This window comes from Mytilus californianus, unplaced genomic scaffold (genome assembly GCF_021869535.1).
Source record: "Mytilus californianus isolate M0D057914Y unplaced genomic scaffold, xbMytCali1.0.p SCAF_2, whole genome shotgun sequence".
Taxonomy (NCBI): domain Eukaryota; kingdom Metazoa; phylum Mollusca; class Bivalvia; order Mytilida; family Mytilidae; genus Mytilus; species Mytilus californianus.
In genome coordinates, this window is record NW_026262668.1 from 60037118 (window position 1) to 60056130 (window position 19013).

General features: G+C 32.3%; 1 protein-coding gene across 1 annotated transcript in view; it reads left to right on the forward strand.

Moving 5' to 3' along the window:
• LOC127729008 (cubilin-like) overlaps window positions 1–19013 on the forward strand; it is a 66529-nt gene that overhangs the window by 6580 nt on the left and 40936 nt on the right. Inside the window, exons 5-10 of the mRNA XM_052236583.1 lie at window positions 2134–2266; window positions 3578–3780; window positions 6698–6888; window positions 7430–7634; window positions 7946–8155; window positions 9851–10000. Of these exons, the coding sequence (XP_052092543.1) occupies window positions 2134–2266; window positions 3578–3780; window positions 6698–6888; window positions 7430–7634; window positions 7946–8155; window positions 9851–10000 (1092 nt within the window). The remainder of the gene's footprint in view (window positions 1–2133; window positions 2267–3577; window positions 3781–6697; window positions 6889–7429; window positions 7635–7945; window positions 8156–9850; window positions 10001–19013) is intronic.

The window sequence follows — 19013 nt, forward strand, 5'->3', positions numbered from 1 at the left end:
CTTCTTGTATCATGACATCTTAGCATAGAAATGAGCAAAAAGTAACAAATTTCAATTTCTTATAGCCTCTGTGTGCATTTTTATATGTAAATATGGGCTACGGCCTAAATCGACTCTAAATAATTCTCAGTCTTACATGGCCTAAGACCATTTTATACTCATGTGGTATGCTTTTTGTAACTTTTCTTTACATTTAAAGTACATTTAATATATATGGAAGAATAATGTATGGATAAAAAACTTCAAAAACTTCAAATTGGTTGAAAAAAATGCATGTTTATGTAAGGCTTCCCTTAATTCGAAAATCTCTATTTTCAGGCACAGGCTCATATAAATTTGACTTTTGAATAACTGTAATAAATCTGATAAATCAAATGAGTGTTCCGTTGCTTTTAATACTTATTATATTAAATTCAAGAGTACTTAAAAAGCAAATTTTTGCAATATTTAAATTTTTTAGGCAAAAACCTTGACAGTTGAAAATATTTGATTTAAACGTCAAAAATAAACATCCAAATTTCAATATTAAAATGGCCCTAGTTTCTATAATATATATTCTATGGCCATGAAACTTGGCCAACTATCTTATAATTGCCTAGGGTTAGGTCATGCAAAGTTTTATTAAAATTGGTCAAGTCTTTCTATCCTATTAGGTCCAAGGACACAGTTATCGTCCTTTGGTTTTCGTTGTCTACGAATATAGTCCCTAGTGTGAACAGTGTATAACTTGCATTTTTTTTTGATACACTTTCCCAATTTATTTCTTGATATTTTATGCATGAAATATTAAGTAAGGGGATGAAATTACATGTTAAAAAAATTTGGGTGCTGAATCTTTATGTTAAGTAGTGATTTGGTCCAGTTAAAAAAGGTCAAAAATTAGAATGTCTGAAGCTGTCAAACTGAATTTTAGCCCCCCTTAACACAGAATTGTCAATATTTTGAGTTAGAGCTGGTAGAAGTTTCTATAATTTTGATATTATTTGTATCAATAGTAGTACACTACACTGTATAAATTTTTTTGAGATAGAGCAGGTGCGATTTTTTTAATTTGAATTTATTGTCTAAAAGAAATGCACTACGAAATAACTGTGTTCTCGGGCCATTTATGTATAATCAGCTAACCCTTTTTTTTAAACCATTAAACCAGTTGACAACTTGTGCACAATAGTCTGTCTGTCAGCCATTCAGCATATTTATGTCATACCATAAGTCAAGATTACATCAACCAAATTCCATAATGTGTATGCACAATTTGTATAGCTTAAAAAGGATGGCCACTTGCAATTTTTATGAAATTTGGTGGGGGGGAAAAATCACAAATTTTAGCATCAAAATGATTTGTAGGTAATATGCTATTCCAAATTGATTTCCACAGTCAAATTTGGGGTAAATACTAAATTTTGTTGAAAAAAATCATAACTGAAAAGAATCATCTTTTTACAAGGATTTCAACAAAACATGATACGTATGTGTAATATGCTATTCCAAATCAATTCACAGTGTCAAATATTGGGTAAAGACTTAGTTTTGTTAAAAAACACACATATTTAGAAGCATATTTTTGTGCTTGTATTTAACAAAAAATTGATACACAGGTATAATATGCTATTCCAATGGGTTCACAAAGTCGAAAACTATAAGTCTGCTACAAATCATGAATTAATTCTTGGTGTCAAAATTTGTGAAAATTGCTACCCAATGAACATGCATTGCTATATTCACTTTGGTATAAGTTATTTTCTTCTGTGACTCACACAAAAATGTTCTAAGTGGACCCCATCAGTTTTTAGTTGTACTTGGGGTGTGTCATTTATAGAAATATCAAACTGTAAATGCTATTAAAGTAAAAATTAAAAAAATCAGTGAAACAGATTACTGCAAGTGTTTTAGGTTTTCATGACATCTTTTGCAAAACAATGTAAAGGTATGCAAGTGCTCCAAGTGAAAACTATGCAAAGGGCTGTTAATGGAATTAAACAGAATTTTGATTTGCAATTGCATTTAATTGTTTTGAAAGAAAATACTTTCACTTTTCATTGTAAAAGGAAAATTGAGGTTATTGCAAATGTCACAAAGATTACCATTCTCAGTCTAGATTGTTCATACAATCTAACAAATCTATCTTTTTAGGTTGTGGTGCAAATTTTACAGCGGAACATGGTAGTTTTACCAGTCCAGGATATCCTAATGAGTATCCAATGGAAACAGAATGTGTATGGACTATATATGCCCCACCTGGAAATAATATTTTGGTTGCATTCAGGTAAATCCCCCATATGAAAAAAAATATAATGCAAAGAAGCTGAAGTATAACTTATCAGTTTGAATAAAAAAAAGAAATGAATAAACATGCATCTTTATAAACAAAAAGAAAAAAAACAAGTTTTCTCTATTTATTTGCATTATTATATGAGCATACATAGCTGATACAGCAGTTGATACAGCGTATACCATACAGGTTTAGTCAGATGTTTTACAAGTTATCAGTTTTATTTTAATTTAAAGATAAATCAAGTGTTGAAACCAAAATCACTTTGATGGAACTTGGTTGAATCGAATGTCAAATTCAATCAATCTGTTTTTTTGTGGTTTATAGAGATATTGATCTAAAAGTTATTTTTCAAATCTGTCATCATTGAGGTGTATTATGGTATATTCTGTTCATCAAATGGGCTGTTAACAGTTCACACAATATGTTAAAATTGCTTTGACTAATTTTCTTGAAATGTTAACACAATTTTAAAGTTGTTTGAAGAAAGCTCCCTTTTGATGTTGATAATTTAAAATAATAAAAAATGAGAGGAGGGGGAATTTTGCATTTGGTACAATAATTAACTATGAGATTTTAGCACTGTAAAAACTGTAGGAGGAAAGCATAATTTTGACAGTTGTCTGATTTTTTGTTTTGGAGTTATGCGACTTTACTTACAAAATAAAATGGAAGCAATTTTCACATTGTATAGGTTAACTTCAAAATGTTGCTGAAATTTCTCAGAAATATTTCTAGAAAAAGCGGTAATGATTTTCATCTTAAAATTCCAAATTATGGTACTTTACTCTTCTTTTATTGCATGGAAATAATAATGACTGACATATCATTAATGCATGGGGCAGCTGTTCAGTTTGTGAAAACAAAAATGTTTTTTTCATACCACTTTCAGAAGAAACACACCTAGAAAAAAATTTTGGAGTAATTATTCTCACATGGAAACATACAAACATTTAACAGTAATTTGATTTGATTTGATTTTTGGTGTATTAACGCCACTTTTAAGCACCGCTTTTGGGGTATTTCGTGGCGGCCAGTTTTTATTGGTGGAGGAAGCCGGAGTGCCCTGAGAAAACCACGACCTTGGATAGGAAAACTGACAATCCTAGTCAATTAAGATTGGAGTCGAGTGCACCCGCACGAGCAGGTTCGAACTCACAACCTCAGTGTTGACTGGCTAGTGATTACAGAAGTAACTACTTAGACCACTCGGCCACCGAGGCCCCCCATTTAACAGTGAATTTATATCATCATTAATATTTAAAAGAGTATACAAAATAACTTAAGTTTTAATTGGTCTTTCAGTTTCTTCAGCTTAGAGGATCATTTACCAACTTGTAGCATGGACTATTTAGAGCTTAGAGAAGGGAATGTTCATGGGAGGTTATTAGGTCGTTACTGTGGTGACCAAGCTCCTTCTAACTTGACAGCTGTTAATGGGCTGTGGATAAAATTTAGGTCAGACGATAGTTTAACAGAACGAGGATTTATTGCTCAGTATAGTACAGGTAAGTGCCGTTCTAACAGTTCTAGGATATTTCTTGCTCAGTATAGTACAGGTAAGCGCTGTTCTAACTGAACGAGAATGTATTGCTCTGTATAGTACAGGTGAGTGCTGTTCTAACAGTTCAAGGATATTTCCTGCTCAGTATAGTACAGGTAAGTGCTGTTCTAACAGAACAAGGATTTATTGCTCAGTATAGTACAGATGAGAGCTGTTCTAACAGAACAAGGATTTATTGCTCAGTATAGTACAGGTGAGTGCTGTTCTAACAGAACAAGGATTTATTGCTCAGTATAGTACAGATGAGAGCTGTTCTAGCAGACAGAGGATTTATTTCTCAGTGTAGTACAGGGGAGTGCTGTTCTAGCAGACTGAGGATTTATTGCACAGTATAGTACAGGTGAGTGCTGTTCTAACAGACCCAGGATTTATTTCTCATTGTAGCACAGGGGAGTACTGTTCTAGCAGACTGAGGACTTATTGCTCAGTATAGTACAGGTGAGTGCTGTTCTAACAGACCGAGGATTTATTTCTCATTGTAGTACAGGGGAGTGCTGTTCTAAAAGACTGAGGATTTGTTGCTCAGTATAGTACAGGTGAGTGCTGTTCTAAAAGACTGAGGATTTGTTGTTCAGTATAGTACAGGTGAGTGCTGTTCTAGCAGACCGAAGAATTAATTATAGGTTAGACAATACTTGGTCATGTTTTATGAATATTTAAAGCCCGAGGCGTAGCCGAGGGTTTTAAATGTTCATAAAACATGACCAAGTATTGTCAGACCAATTTAGAACATATTCAAACCTTCAAGTGACATTAAAAAAATCATCCTTTCTAATTGTAATAATCAGACCTTAATATGAGTTCACTTTAATTGTTAACATTGTTAATAAAAGGGATGTAAATCACAAATTTAATGGTCATTTCAAAATACAGGTGCAATTTAATAGCACTGATATAGTTTTTTGAGGACAAATAGGATGAATTGTTCAAAAATGGAGTTTTTTCAGCTTCAGGTAAATTTACATACCTTTTTATATCTCAAATTCTTTCATTTTGAAAAGCACATAATGTTATAAAAATTACCTTTTCAAAATAGTATATTTGTATATTAATGATAAAACTTAATAAAAAGATAAAATTACTATCCTTCCAACATCAAATGCTTACTTCTTTACTGACGAATGTGTTGTTTTTTCCCAAATTGCCTTTGCCTTATAGATCAACAGTCATTGTTTCTTACAAAGCATTGACTTTAAGGTCTTGTTTAAAAATTTGATTAAATATTAATTTACCTACATGTTTAAACCCCTTTTCATATTTTTTGTGTGTTCTATATATGTACCATTATATAACTTTTGCAATATTCAAAACTCAATTTAAGATGTTTTATAATTCTATTATCTTATTTTCATTTAGAATAATTTGACAAACAACAGTATTCATACATTTTTTTCTTTTGCTGTTTTACTATGGAAATTGCCTCAGGGGTTTGTAACACACTTCGTTAGTGCAGTTACAAGTTCACTTTCATAATTAATCTACAATGAAAAGTCATTCATGTATAGCATTGTATAGTGCATGGAAAGCCATGTACTATGAAAACAGAAGGCAAAATACCGATTTTCCATTGGACGAGAAGGGGTGAGTATGTTCTAATGCTTAGTATAGTACAGGTGAGTGCTGTTCTAGCAGACCGAGGATTTATTGCTCAGTATAGTCAAGCGAGTGCTGTTCTAGCAGACAGACAATTTATTGCTCAGTATATTTCAGGTGAGTGCTGTTCTAACAGACAGAGGATTTATTGCTCAATATAGTAAAGGTGAGTGCTGTTCTAGCAGACCGACGATTTATTGCTCAGTATAGTACAGGTGAGTGCTGTTCTAACAGACCGAGGATTTATTGCTCAGTATAGTACAAGTACAGGTAAGTGCTGTTCTAACAGACCAAGGATTTATTGCTCAGTATAGTACAGGTGAGTGCTATTCCATTTAAACATACATTTTACCCAGGGAAGGCACTTTCAAAATGGGCTTACCACCTACAGAGGCAAATTGACACCCACCTATAGTTGTGATTTCAAAGTGCATTCTCTGGGTCCCTTTGAAAATATCTTGACAACTCCTTTTGTTGTATAGTGTCTGATGAGTTTAGATAACATGATTTATTTTCTATGTGAAATTATCGGTTGTTATTTGACTAGGAAATTTTGTTGCTACTAATGTAACAAGTTTCATAATTGTATAACATAGACATCAAAATTTGTATGTACTTTTATTGAGAATTAAAAGCAGTCTTCTCTTTCTTTTGACCTAATAAACATGTCTTCTTGTGGATTATGAAAAACAAACTTGCCTCATCAATTTGATGTGAAATACATTCATGCATAAATATTTATTTCTTATTAAAATCATGAATTCTTTATAGTTTTTAAAAATGATGATGATGATGAATTATGTCTCACTGTCCAGTGGCAATTATTACTTGCATATCAGGACAAAAAAATTTAATGTGATGCTGACAGTTCTGAGTTATCAACCAAGTCTTTGCTCTTAGATCTAAATGATGCATGTTTAGGGGAGAAACATCAAAAATCAATTTTCAAGTTTGACACGACCTGAAATCAAACCCACAAATCTCTAGCACTTGTGGTGTGCACACTACCATGTGACCACCAGGTGGTTGAAAGAGTTTTCCTGTTTGAAATTAAAGCTTAAATCATGCATCAATCTATTTTGAGTTCCAAAGACTTTCAGTTTGATATGTACTTTTTGAAATTTATATGCATTTGTAATATATAAATGAAACTTCAAATATTCATGCAATGGCAACTGAAATATCTGAATTTGATTTGGAGAATAAGATACAAGAATTCACAAAACTTTGTAAACATTTTCTGTAAGAATGTAATTCTCTTCTTGTAGTATATGGAGGGACACTGTCAGGAAGGTCAGGACAGGTTGCTTCCCCTAGGTATCCAAATGTTTACCCTAACAATGCAGATTATGTTTGGACCATATCAACAGATGTTGGAAGCAGAATTAGGATTACTTTTTTGATGCTAGATATGGAGCGTAATGGTCCGAATGATCGGTGCACATATGACTATATTGAGGTTTGTTTGACATGCTATATTTTTTCTAAACTGGTTTATGCTTTTTGTTTTCAGTTTTTACTTTAAAATATTTTTACTTCTCGTGCTGATTGAAGATTGAGCTTTGAAGATATGTTCCTATTACATGACCTACCAAGTCATCAATCTATGATTCAGATAACCAAAAAATAATTGCTCAACAACAATTACCAAATAATATTGAAATCCAGCATTGCCTGACTAGTTGCTCACCAAAACTGCTGTATTAAAAAAGCTACTTTGGTTTCAATATGCATTACATTGTATACACCAATCTCGAGGTGTTTTTTTATGAATGGGTTACACCAGTTGACCCGAGGTCAATTGGTGTAAAAAAACGTCATTGAACAATTGTTTCTTACAGTGATGTAATTACATAAGCATTGTGACATAGGAAATTTACGGGAAAGTGCAGGAATTCAAAAGTTGTCTATTAAAAATTGTAAAAAACATTAACAAAAATGAAATATTTAGGTCATGCAATGAAAATGTGAATATGTGACTAGTAATTTTATCTATTCAGTTCAGAGATGGTGACCAAGCTGACAGTCCTGTATTATCAAGTTTTTGTGGAACAACTCTACCTGATCCTTTCTTAACAACTACTAATCAGCTGAGAGTTAGGTTTTTGTCAGACTTTGCTAGCTTTGGTAATGGTTTTCTGTTCAAATGGGAGGCAACCACAGATCAGTCAATATCTACAACTCTATCACCAAGCACAGCAACAGGTAATGTAGGCTAGAAATTATTCAACAAAGTTTTTCCTAAGTTATGTCTGAATAATTCTTACTGCCAGTTATAAAATTCATATCTTACCATTTTTTTTAATTTCAAGTTCTCAAATGCATCAGCATTAAATTACAAATAACTGGTAGCCAGTAATAATACATGTATGTTAAACGATGTCACAAATCAGAAGTAAAGAGACCAGTTCATGGACAATTAAGGCAGAATAAATATCAACTTGAAAACTTCAACATGAATTTTAGAGAAAAACATATCCATGATAGATTGCATTTAAAATATTTTCTTCATTCAGTTCCCGGATGTGGTGGTAATATAAACCTGACACCATCATCAAGACAACAAACAATTACCTCCCCTGGATATCCTAATGGTTATGCTCACAACTTGAATTGTGTCTGGAGAATATCTGCACCAGAGGGATTTAGAGTGTGGGCAAACATTACAGATATTAACCTTGAATCACATGGGACATGTAACTATGACTATGTCCTGCTGTATCAAGGTGAGTAATAAAAAAAAATTGTAAATTTATATTGTGAAAAACATTTTCATTTATTACCAACTGACATGGTAATATGCTCTTTACATTTGATTGTTTGAAAATCCATGATATGAATGTATTATAGTTGGTAAGATATTGTATGCCAAAATGAGAGGTATTAGTTACAAGAAGCAGGTAAATATATTGATTTATTGCCAACCAAATGAAAGTCTTCCACAGAGTCGTCTGCTCTTGACCAGGGTATTTAAACTTTTGTCTATTCTCTTGTCCTATTGAATAAATACAATAGCTATTGTTCTCTGTGTAGTTTTTTTCACTGGGACCTTTAAATTTCTTCTAGGAGAAATCTATCACTCATTGATTAATTTACCTGACCAAAAAATTATCTTCTTTTTTTGGGGAAATAGTTGTATAAACTCGCATAAACTGCATGCAATATTGTATTTAATCAATATCAATAATATATTTTCAATCTGTTCAATATAAACACTGATTTAATTATAAAAAGTTTATTTCTGACAAAATTTTTAGTATTGTTCCAATGAATTTGCATGTTTTTGTTGTTTTTCAGTTATAGAATACATTTATCAAGACCTTAATTTAAACACAATAATTTTCAAGTTTTTATTTGTCAAACACACAAAAAAGCAAATTTTAATAGGGAAAATATAAAAAATTTGTTCAGAAATCAACTTTTAATTTTTGAATCAGTGTTTATATCGAAACTATTAGAAATGAATTATTGATATTGAATAAATACAACACCACATGCAGTTTTTTTGAGTCCTTATTTAGTATTTGTACATGTATTTTCATTTTTGACCGTTCAATTTTTTGTTCAGATAAATTAATCAGTGAGTGATAGATTTCTCTTGGAAGAAATTTAAAGGTCCCATCAAATAAACTACACAGAGAACAATAGCTATTGTATTTATTAGATGGGACAAAAGAACTTGCAAAAGTTAAAAACGACAGGTAACTTGCAGGTGAATCTGTGATAAAGTATCATTGGGTTCGCAATAACCTGGCCATGTGTTTACATGTCTGTACAAAGTCAGGCCTGTGGTTTAAAAAAAAAATATCTTATGACAAAAATTTATCTCAAGTATACTGAATTGCTTATAACTTATGATCAATTTTAGTCTTAAGACTTTTTGCGAAACACGGACCAGGAGCATAGTATATCATTAGTGATTTTTATGAAACACGGGCCAGGAGCAAGGTATATCATCAAGGTTTTTGTGAAACGTGTTTCAGGAGCATCGTATATCATCAGACTTTTTGTGAAATGCAGGCCAGGAGCATCGTATATCATCAGTGGTTGTCTAAGCTAATTCTATAAGTCTTTTGTCATCTAGGGCATTTGGTTCTGTTAGCAGACCAATGTTGATCACAGAAATCATTAGAGCATTCTATATTGTCTACACTTTCTTCTGTTACTTAAGACTGTATGTTAACCGGTAGCAGTTTAAAAAAAAGTTATTTTTGTGTCATCAAATTGCTCTCGCATTAACATTAACTTTTTTTAATTATAGCTAATTGTAAATACATTATGGAAAATAGTTTATGTCCTTGAAAAAAATCATTTGATGGTATATTTATTTATTAGGATTAACTTTAGTATAAATCTTATTAACCTTAAATATATTGGAAAATGTTATAATATGAAATTGATATTTTTAATTCTCATTGCAGTTTTTCAGAGGAGGGAGACTTATTTAGGAAAGTTTTGTGGGCGAGTTGCCAATACACAACCAATGGTTTCAGAAATGAATAGTCTAATGGTTTCTTTGGTAACAGATCAGTCTGTTAATTATACTGGATTCTCCATGACAGTCAAATCAGGTATGATTTATCTCCTTTAACTCTTGTAAAAAGATCGACACAATTCTGAAAAATAATTTCAGAATTTGTTTTTGGAAAGATTGGAACTTGTTCTAAATCTTTCCTAAGGCACCGGCCTTGCTGAAATATGTTCCTTATAATGGCCCCTTATCCAAGCATCCAGAGGAGGCAATGGATAAAGGGCATTCTAGAAGGAAGCCAAAAGGCTTCGAGGGTTGAATATGAATATTTTATTCCTACTGGCTGTAGATGACCTTTTTTACAGGTAAAAATACAGGTAAAAATACAGGTAAAAATATATCAATCAAAAACGGATTCGTCCTGTGCTCAGTGAGCCGTGTACTATAAAACCTAATGATATACTTGAATCAGTCTCTTTTTAAAGCCCATACCCTGAAGGCAAGAGCAAACATCATTTATTGGTACCAAAATGGTTGGAGAAAAAACTCGAAACACAAGTTTGTTATCATTGTCACACCACTATTTCTTTCTAATCAAATGCAAAAATGATTTGACACCAGAAAAAAAACATCTATCACATAGATATACCAAATTGCAGATTAAGAACTTCATATACTTCAAATTCCTCAAACATTACAAAATGTCCAGGAAAAAAGTACAACCAAGTATTAACTTGACCAAAACAAAAGTACATGAACAAGTTTTGTATCTACCCCAATCTAAAACCAAACAGGGTTATCAAAAACAACAACCTGTCAACAAAACTATGGTCATGAAGCAAAGACTATTTGTACCAGTGGGTAGGAAACTTCAACCCTCGAAGCCTTTTGGCTTCCTTCTAGAATGCCCTTTATCCATCGCATCCTCTGGATGCTTGGATAATGGGCCATTCTAATTACAGAAGCCGCCAGGCTTCTCAGGTTGAATATGAATCTTTAAAGTAACCAATAAATAAAACAACAAATAAATTAATATGTTATTATTATCAAATAATGTTACAAACATCAGCAGTTTAATTCACAATTATTGTCTAAAAACATCACTGCTCCATCAACATCCTGTGATAAGTTCATCCACAAGTATCTAAATATAATAGTTATAACAATCCACAATGGATATAACATTTCAAGTTTATATAACAACATCCCACATGTGTATGTAATCCAATTCCATATCTAGTCCTAATAAGTTAAATGCAATACATCTTCACGAAATCATCATAACTGTCCTGACTGTACAAGTAGTACATAAAACGCAATCTTCACTTGCTGACTGTCCTGGTCAGCAACAACAAAATAGTTGAACCATGATGCATCCTCAAAATACTGAAAAATAAATTTCCATTTACTGAGATAAAACTGCATTAGAAAAATTAACAACATGTTCATCAGATTGCTGACTTCTATCATTTTCATGGAATCGGTAATAAAATTTTTTGAACGTTTTTGCTGAATGCCAGTTTGCAGTTTTAAGAATGTCATTTAATGATATTCCAGACCTGAATGCAGCAGAAGTTGAAGCTCCTGTGAATGAGTGAGCTTTAAATTAGGAAATATTGATTCCTGAATACTGTAATACTAACTTTAACCATCTGGCAAAAGTTGATGTTGAAATTTTTTTGAAAGTCTTAAATGACTTGATTTTCTTTGTTATTTTGTCACTTTAAGATAATATAATAAAGTATTGACAGGACATAATTCTTTTCTGTCAAACTTAACCAAATCTATCTTTTGGCTAACTCTACCAACCTTGGAAGTTTTTTGTAAACTTGTAACTATAAAAGAAATGTTTTTCTTATTTATAGACATATTGTTCAAATCTAAACTTGTTATGGTTTGTGCTCTCTGTGCAGTACATAAAGCCAATAAGGCTGATACTTTTAATGTAAGTAATTTTTTTGATAAATCTTCCAATGGATACAGAGAAGACAAATATTTCAGAACTTTGTTTACCTCCCAGGTAAATGAATACCTAGGTAAAGGTGGTCTAAGGTTAAAAATACCTTTCATAAATCTGGCAATAAATGTATTCTTAAGAAATTTCTTCTTCCCCATAAGAGCCAGAGTCTGGCATACTGAACATTTATATACATTAATGCAGCTATATGATTTGCTAGATTTGAACAGATGTGCAAGAAAATTTACAATCTGACTTTCAGTGGGTGAAGTGGAATTAATTTTCCATTTATGACACCAAAGTGTCCATTTCATCCACTGATAGTTATATTGTTTTGCTGTGGATGGTCTCCATGACCGCAACAAAATGCCACTAGCGATTTTTGAAAATCCCTTACTTTTAAGGGATCTCCTGATATTAAACAGGCGACTAATAATAGTTTTCTTTGGTTCATTGTATGTAATGTATTGTTGTGCACCAATTTTAGCAGGTCTTTTTTGAAAGGAAGTTTCCTTGGAAAATCTACTAAACAATTCAATAATTTTGGATACCATGGCTGTGTGGTCCACATTGGAGCAACTAAAATTGCTAAGCTCACCTTTTCTTCCTGTATTCGTTTCAAAACTCTCTGGATAATGCTGAAAGGAGGAAAAATATATGGTAAATAATCATTCCAACTCAGAGAAAAAGCATCAGAGGCTAAAGCATCTGGGTCTGGGAACCACGAAACAAATTTGTCTAGCTGTTTATTTAACCTACCGGCAAATAAATCAATTTCTGGCATAACCCAAGTACTACAAATTGTATGAAAAACCTCTTAATTCAACATCCACTCAGAGGAATCACTAAATTGTCTTGTTAAATTATCTGGCAAAACATTTTCAACACCAGGCACATGAACAGCAGATAAATACAAGTTTCTACTTGTTGCCCAGACCCAAATATCTCTACAAATTTTTAACAGTGATACAATACTGCCTCCCATATCATTAATGTAACTAACTGTTGTTATGTTGTCAGATTTTACACAAATATGTAAACATTGCGATTCATTGCATAAGCTTACTAGGCCATATTTTACTGCTAGTAACTCGAGAACATTAATATGCAAATTTTGTTCAACCTTGTTCCATCTACCTTGAGTACTTAACTGATTAAATACTGCACCCCAGCCTAAACCAGAGGCATCTGTATGCAACTCTGCCCCGGGTGTGCCAAAATTTACCATTTTTCCATTTACATGTTTCAAGTTTTCTAAACACCACTGTATATCCTGCTTTGCTTGTACAGATAATATTGTTTTTGCATCATATTCATCATGAAAAACCTTCAAAGCCTTACTCTTATCGATATCAAGGTATCTATAATATAATAGAGCCATAAGAACTGCATTTGATGCCGATGCATACAATCCAACCAGTGTAAATAACTCTCTTATTGTCAGTAGCTTTTTACTTATAATTTTCTTTGAAAAATTCCAGATTTTTTTTATCTTTTCTTCTGGTAGGAAAATCTTTAACTCAACAGAGTCAATAATGAAATCAAGAAAAATTATCCTTTGTGTAGGAACCAGAACATATTTTTCCTCATTAATAGTAAAACCTAGTGATCTCATCATTTGGAGTAAAAAATCAGTATTATCCTGACAAATTTTGCTTGAAAATTCAAGTAACAGAGAATCATCTATGTAAAAATAAGAACCTACTGTATTCCCATGCTTCTCATATGAGAAAAAATAACTTTCATTACTTTTGTAAATACTCTAGGAGCGGTGCTCAAGCCAAAAACTAAACAAGTGAATTCGTATAGTTTACCCTTCCACAAAAATTTTAAATATTTTCTATCTTCATCATGAATTTTAATTGAAAAATATGCATCACGCAAATCAATGGAAGTATAAAATTCACCTATAGAAAGTCCACATAAAACTGTTTGAAAACATTCTTGTTTAAAATGAAAATATTTCACAAAATGGTTAAGTCTCACCAAATTTAAAACAGGTCTAAATTTACCATTTTTCTTTTAAACCAGAAACAAATCTGAAATAAACTCATTTTCCTCATGAAAAGATTCAGTAATGGCCCCTTTAACCAATAATTCTTGAACTTCATTGTCAATAAGAAGGGCTTCTTCTTTTGAAAAATTTCTTGGCTTAGGCATACATCTCTGGATAGGTGTACCCAAAATTCTATTTTGTAACCAAATTGTACTGTATCAAGGACCCAAGGGTCAGAATTAATTTTTTTCCATTCAGAAGCATAAAATTGTAAAGAACCAGCCTTTGGTTTAAAATTTACCTTCAGTATCTTCTTTGTTTGCGGGACATTCTCCCTCTGAAGCCTTGACTTTGGCCTCTTCCTCTGCCTCTCAACCGGCTCTGACCTCTGTAAGGACTTGTTTGGTAATACGACATATTTTAACTTTTAACATCAACATCTTTTTTCATGATCATTTCGGCCGTACGTATTAACGGTGTTATTCCTAGCCCTATTGCCCTTTGAATACCCTGAAATAAAATGTCTTGTGACTTGACATTTCTGTTTAGAAAAGACCATATTTCCGTATTCACCCTAGGTGGTGCAATTGTACTACAATTAGCGGGTACTTTATTTCTCTTAACAATTTCAGTTACATTGGCCCTCTTTTTGGCAACTGCACTTACCAATTTGGCTACATTATCGGCAGCATCTTCCCTGAATTTGTCGTCTTCGTCAAATATTTTAGGCAGTTCAAAAGCGAACTCCTCAGAGACACAGTTGTTGTTTTCTTCAGGGTGCTCATTGTCACAGTTTGCAAACAAATCAAAACAATTAAGGTCATCATTGACTTCCGGGTCATTGTGCGGTGCACCCACTTGGTCGGGACTTACATTTGCATTATCAGTATTTGCCCTATTGTCTAAAAAATCTTCAAGAAGATTATACAAATTCATGAATTCTGTTTGTCTTTTATCTGTAGGGCTGGGTTTTTTACTAGCTTTGCTAGTTGACGGCAAAGCATCACCACCGGAGTTATCTCTGCTCCTTTTCAGTGGGGCCTTTCCTTTGCGGTTTTTACCTGGACCTTTCCCGTGACCACTTGGCTTTTTAGGGTCACTAGTTGGTTTGTCAACAAACTTCTCACCTGTCGGTAAACACGGTGCAGAAAAACCAGAGAAGCTTTCTTCGTCTGATGCAAATAGATTCATTATATCTGCCTCCTCGTCACTATTTAGGTTTATAGGACGGTCCTGGTCGGACTCTTAATCTGACAAGGAACTGGACATTACTATCAATGTCCACAACTAAAAAACATTTGTCGCGTTTGGAAAATGCTGAGTCAGCAGGTTTAGTTGTAGGTTAAGACGTGTCTTCTTACAGCCTTTAAATAAAAAGAGACCGATTCGAGTATATCATTAGGTTTTATAATACACGGCTCACTGAGCACAGGATGAATCCATTTCTGATTGATATATTTTTACCTGTATTTTTACCTGTAAAAAAGGTCGTCTACAGCCAGTAGGAATAAAATATTCATATTCAACCTGAGAAGCCTGACGGCTTCTGTAATTAGAATTCTCATGTCTGTGGACATATGCACATATATACTGTGAAAAACTTAGGTATATTTTTGGAGCAGTTCATTCAAGTATGTATATCTTTAATGTGTGTTGATGTGCAGGCTTTTTTTATCATTTGGATTAGGTGATTGAGTAATGATACAATACTAGTATGATTGACAACTGTCATGATCACCAAACAATCAGAGACAAGGTGGGACTTGATAACAATGCCCCACCTTCTTAAATGCCAATCATACTGACCACATTACTAATCAACCTCAGTCTTACATAATTATACAGACCCTTCAATATACATCTCAATACACTCTCAATACACAAATATTTGACCTCATAATTTAATACACAAATTTATATATTAGGTGTTTGATATATAGAGATGATAGATATATTCATTGCCTATTCCTTTTGATCTACGCTACATAAAGTGATTCTGTAAATTGTGTCTGAAAGATAAATGATAAATTAAGGATTAACAAGATCTTTTTTTTCAAAAAAAAAAAAAAAATGAAATCTGAATATAAATATATACAAGGTATATAAGTAAGGCCTATAATTTACTTGATAAATCTGCAATAGTCATCTGTAATTAATCAACAATTTAGGTTAGTTCACTTATTTTTATACGACCGCAAAACAAAATGCGGTCGTTTATTGATATCACGTCATCGTCGTCCGAAGACACATTGGTTTCTGGACAATCACTTTTGTTTAAGTGTATGGATTTCTATGAAATTTTACCATAAGGTTTATGACCACAAAAGGAAGGTTGGGATTGATTTTGGGGGTTATGGTCCAAACAGTTCAGGAATTAGGGGCCAAAATGGGGCCCAAATAAGCATTTTTCTAGTTTCCAGACAATAACTTGTGAAATTGTGTATGGATCTCTCTGAAATTATACCACAAGTTACCATATCACAAAGGGATGGTAAGAATTTGCTTTGGGGGGTTATGGCTCAAACTGTTTAGGAATTAGGGACAAAAAAGGGGGAAAAACAATGATTTTGATTAGATTTATGGTGTTTTAACGCCACTTTTAAGCACCGCTTTTGGGCTATTTCGTGGCGGCCAGTTTTTATTGGTGGAGGAAGCCGGAGAAAACCATAGACCTTCGATAGGAAAACTGACAATCCTAGTCAATTAAGATTGGAGTCGAGTGCACCCGCACGAGCGGGGTTCGAACTCACAACCTCAGTGTTGACTGGCTAGTGATTACAGTAGTAACTACTTAGACCACTAGGCCACCGAGGCCCCTGGGAAAAACAATGGTTTCCAGGTTAATGGACAATTACGTAAAAACATTATTTTAAAGCAGTGTAAGGGAGGTAATTCAATCACATATTGTCAAATTACCTCCCTTACACTGCTTGTAAATTATTTATAAAGAAATGTATTGTCTTTAGGTGATTAGCTGTCAATTTATTTTTAGAAGTTACTATTTTAAAAATGTTTAATAAAGGTAACTAATTTAAATATAGCCATGATTATGTATGTGAAGGAATTTTATTTTTAGATATTACTATTTAATGTTGATGATTATGATGTCATTTTCTATTTTGATACTTTTATGATGTATTTAAATGGGTTTTTATGGTTGCAAAGTCCTACTGTCAATTTTTTTTAAGAAGTTACTTATAAATGCTGATGAAGGAATTTTATTTTTAGATATTACTATTAAAAGTTGCTGATGAAGGTTTTTTAATTTTAGCCATGACTATGATGTCATTTTCTATTTTAATACTTTTATGATGTTTTTAAATGGGCTTTTATGGTTAAAAAAAAACATTTTTCTAGTTTCCAGACAGTAACTTGTGATTAAGGGTATGGATCTCTCAAAAATTGTACACCAAGGTTCCATACTACAAAGGAAAGACTGCAATTGAGTTTGATGGTTAATGCTAAAAGGGGAATTCAAAAAGTTTGGGGGGAAGGGGGGGTTCCAATTTTTTTTTAAAAGGGTTCATATTTTTTTTTTTAAATTTTCAAAATTTCAAGTTTCAAGAAGAAATCTTCAATTGCACAGTATTGCGCATTAGATTTGTAAGATCTTTGACCACATTTATTTTGTGTCAGAAACCTATATTATGTCAAAAATTTGATCACAATCCAAATTCAGATAGTATCAAGCTTGAATATTGTGTCCAAATTTGCCCCAACTGTTCAGTGTTCGACCACTGCGGTCGTATCAGGCTGCGCTCAGCGAAGCATTTTATTTTATCAGTGATTGGCTTGAAACAGTTAGTAAAATTTTTAAACTCTTAATTAGAACAAACCAAATATTTTTTAGTTTATTCCCCATCAAATGTCTTGTTAACAATTTTAGTCATTTGAATATAAGAAGTGTATATATATCTATGCAATCAAGATAGAATCCACATTTCAATAAAATAAGCTTTTTATTTTTTTTATGTTGAAAAGGTAAATTTTCAATGTCCTTTGCTGAAAAATATTTAAATTATAAATTGATCAAAATACACTCTACAACTTTTAATCTTCAATGTCATATAATCATGATAATTGTTTTCATAATCAATAAGCAATTCTCAGAGGAGAAAAACAGTATACCTATGTTTCAACTTACAAAATGCCCCATAACAACCTTTTTATATTATTTTTTTTGACACAATAAAGTTCTTAGCTTCAAGTCTATCTGTTGGTCCTATGTTTTACAAGGATAATTGATAAACTTTACTAGAAGAATCTGTGATTTGCAATTTTTGTTTTGTTTCAAAAGATAAAATGTAAAAGGTGAAACATGTAAAGGGGAACATTATTTGGTTAAGATATAAACTGCAATTTAAATGAAATTGTTGTGCAAATTAAGGGACCCCCTATCATTCAATTTGATTCACATTTAACTCATTTTATCTACTGGAAAAGTGCTTTTCCTTCTAAAGACTGACAGTTAATGCAATTGTCAGCAATAGTGCTTTATTAATGTTCTTTTTTGTCAACACCATACCTAAATATGAATATATGATTTGAAATTTTTCAAACTACTCTTCCAATCTTTCCATGAGTGTTTTCCATCACTTTGATTATTTTGAGGACCAGATAAGGGCTTTAATCATATCTCTTCCATTTCATAGAATTTTTCAGTATAATGTTTCAATTTTGCTAAAATTATTATATTGACTGTTTATATTTAGAAAATTTAAATGTGATTATAATGTTTATTTCATAGTATTCTTATGAAATTCAAAGAGACTCATTTTTGCGAGCCTGCAACATTTATGTTCAGTAAGCGAGATATAGCATTCATAGATTCCGTTGTCATCTTCATCAATATTTAGATACCTGTTTTCAGGGATTGAGGAACAATTTATTTTTCATGGATATTTGATTTTATGGTGTTGCCAAAGAATGCATACAAACCTATTCAAAATTTGTAGTTTGTTGAACAGTTGAATTCATGGTTTACCTTTACAGACGAAATCCTAGAAAATTGACATAATGAATCCACAGTATTCAATTGTAAACTTATTTAATTTATATCATATTTGTTGTATTAGAAAAATAGAGGCAGAAGATAACAAAGGGACAATCAAAATTCATAATTAGATATAAGAAGATGTGGTATGAGTGCCAATGAGACAA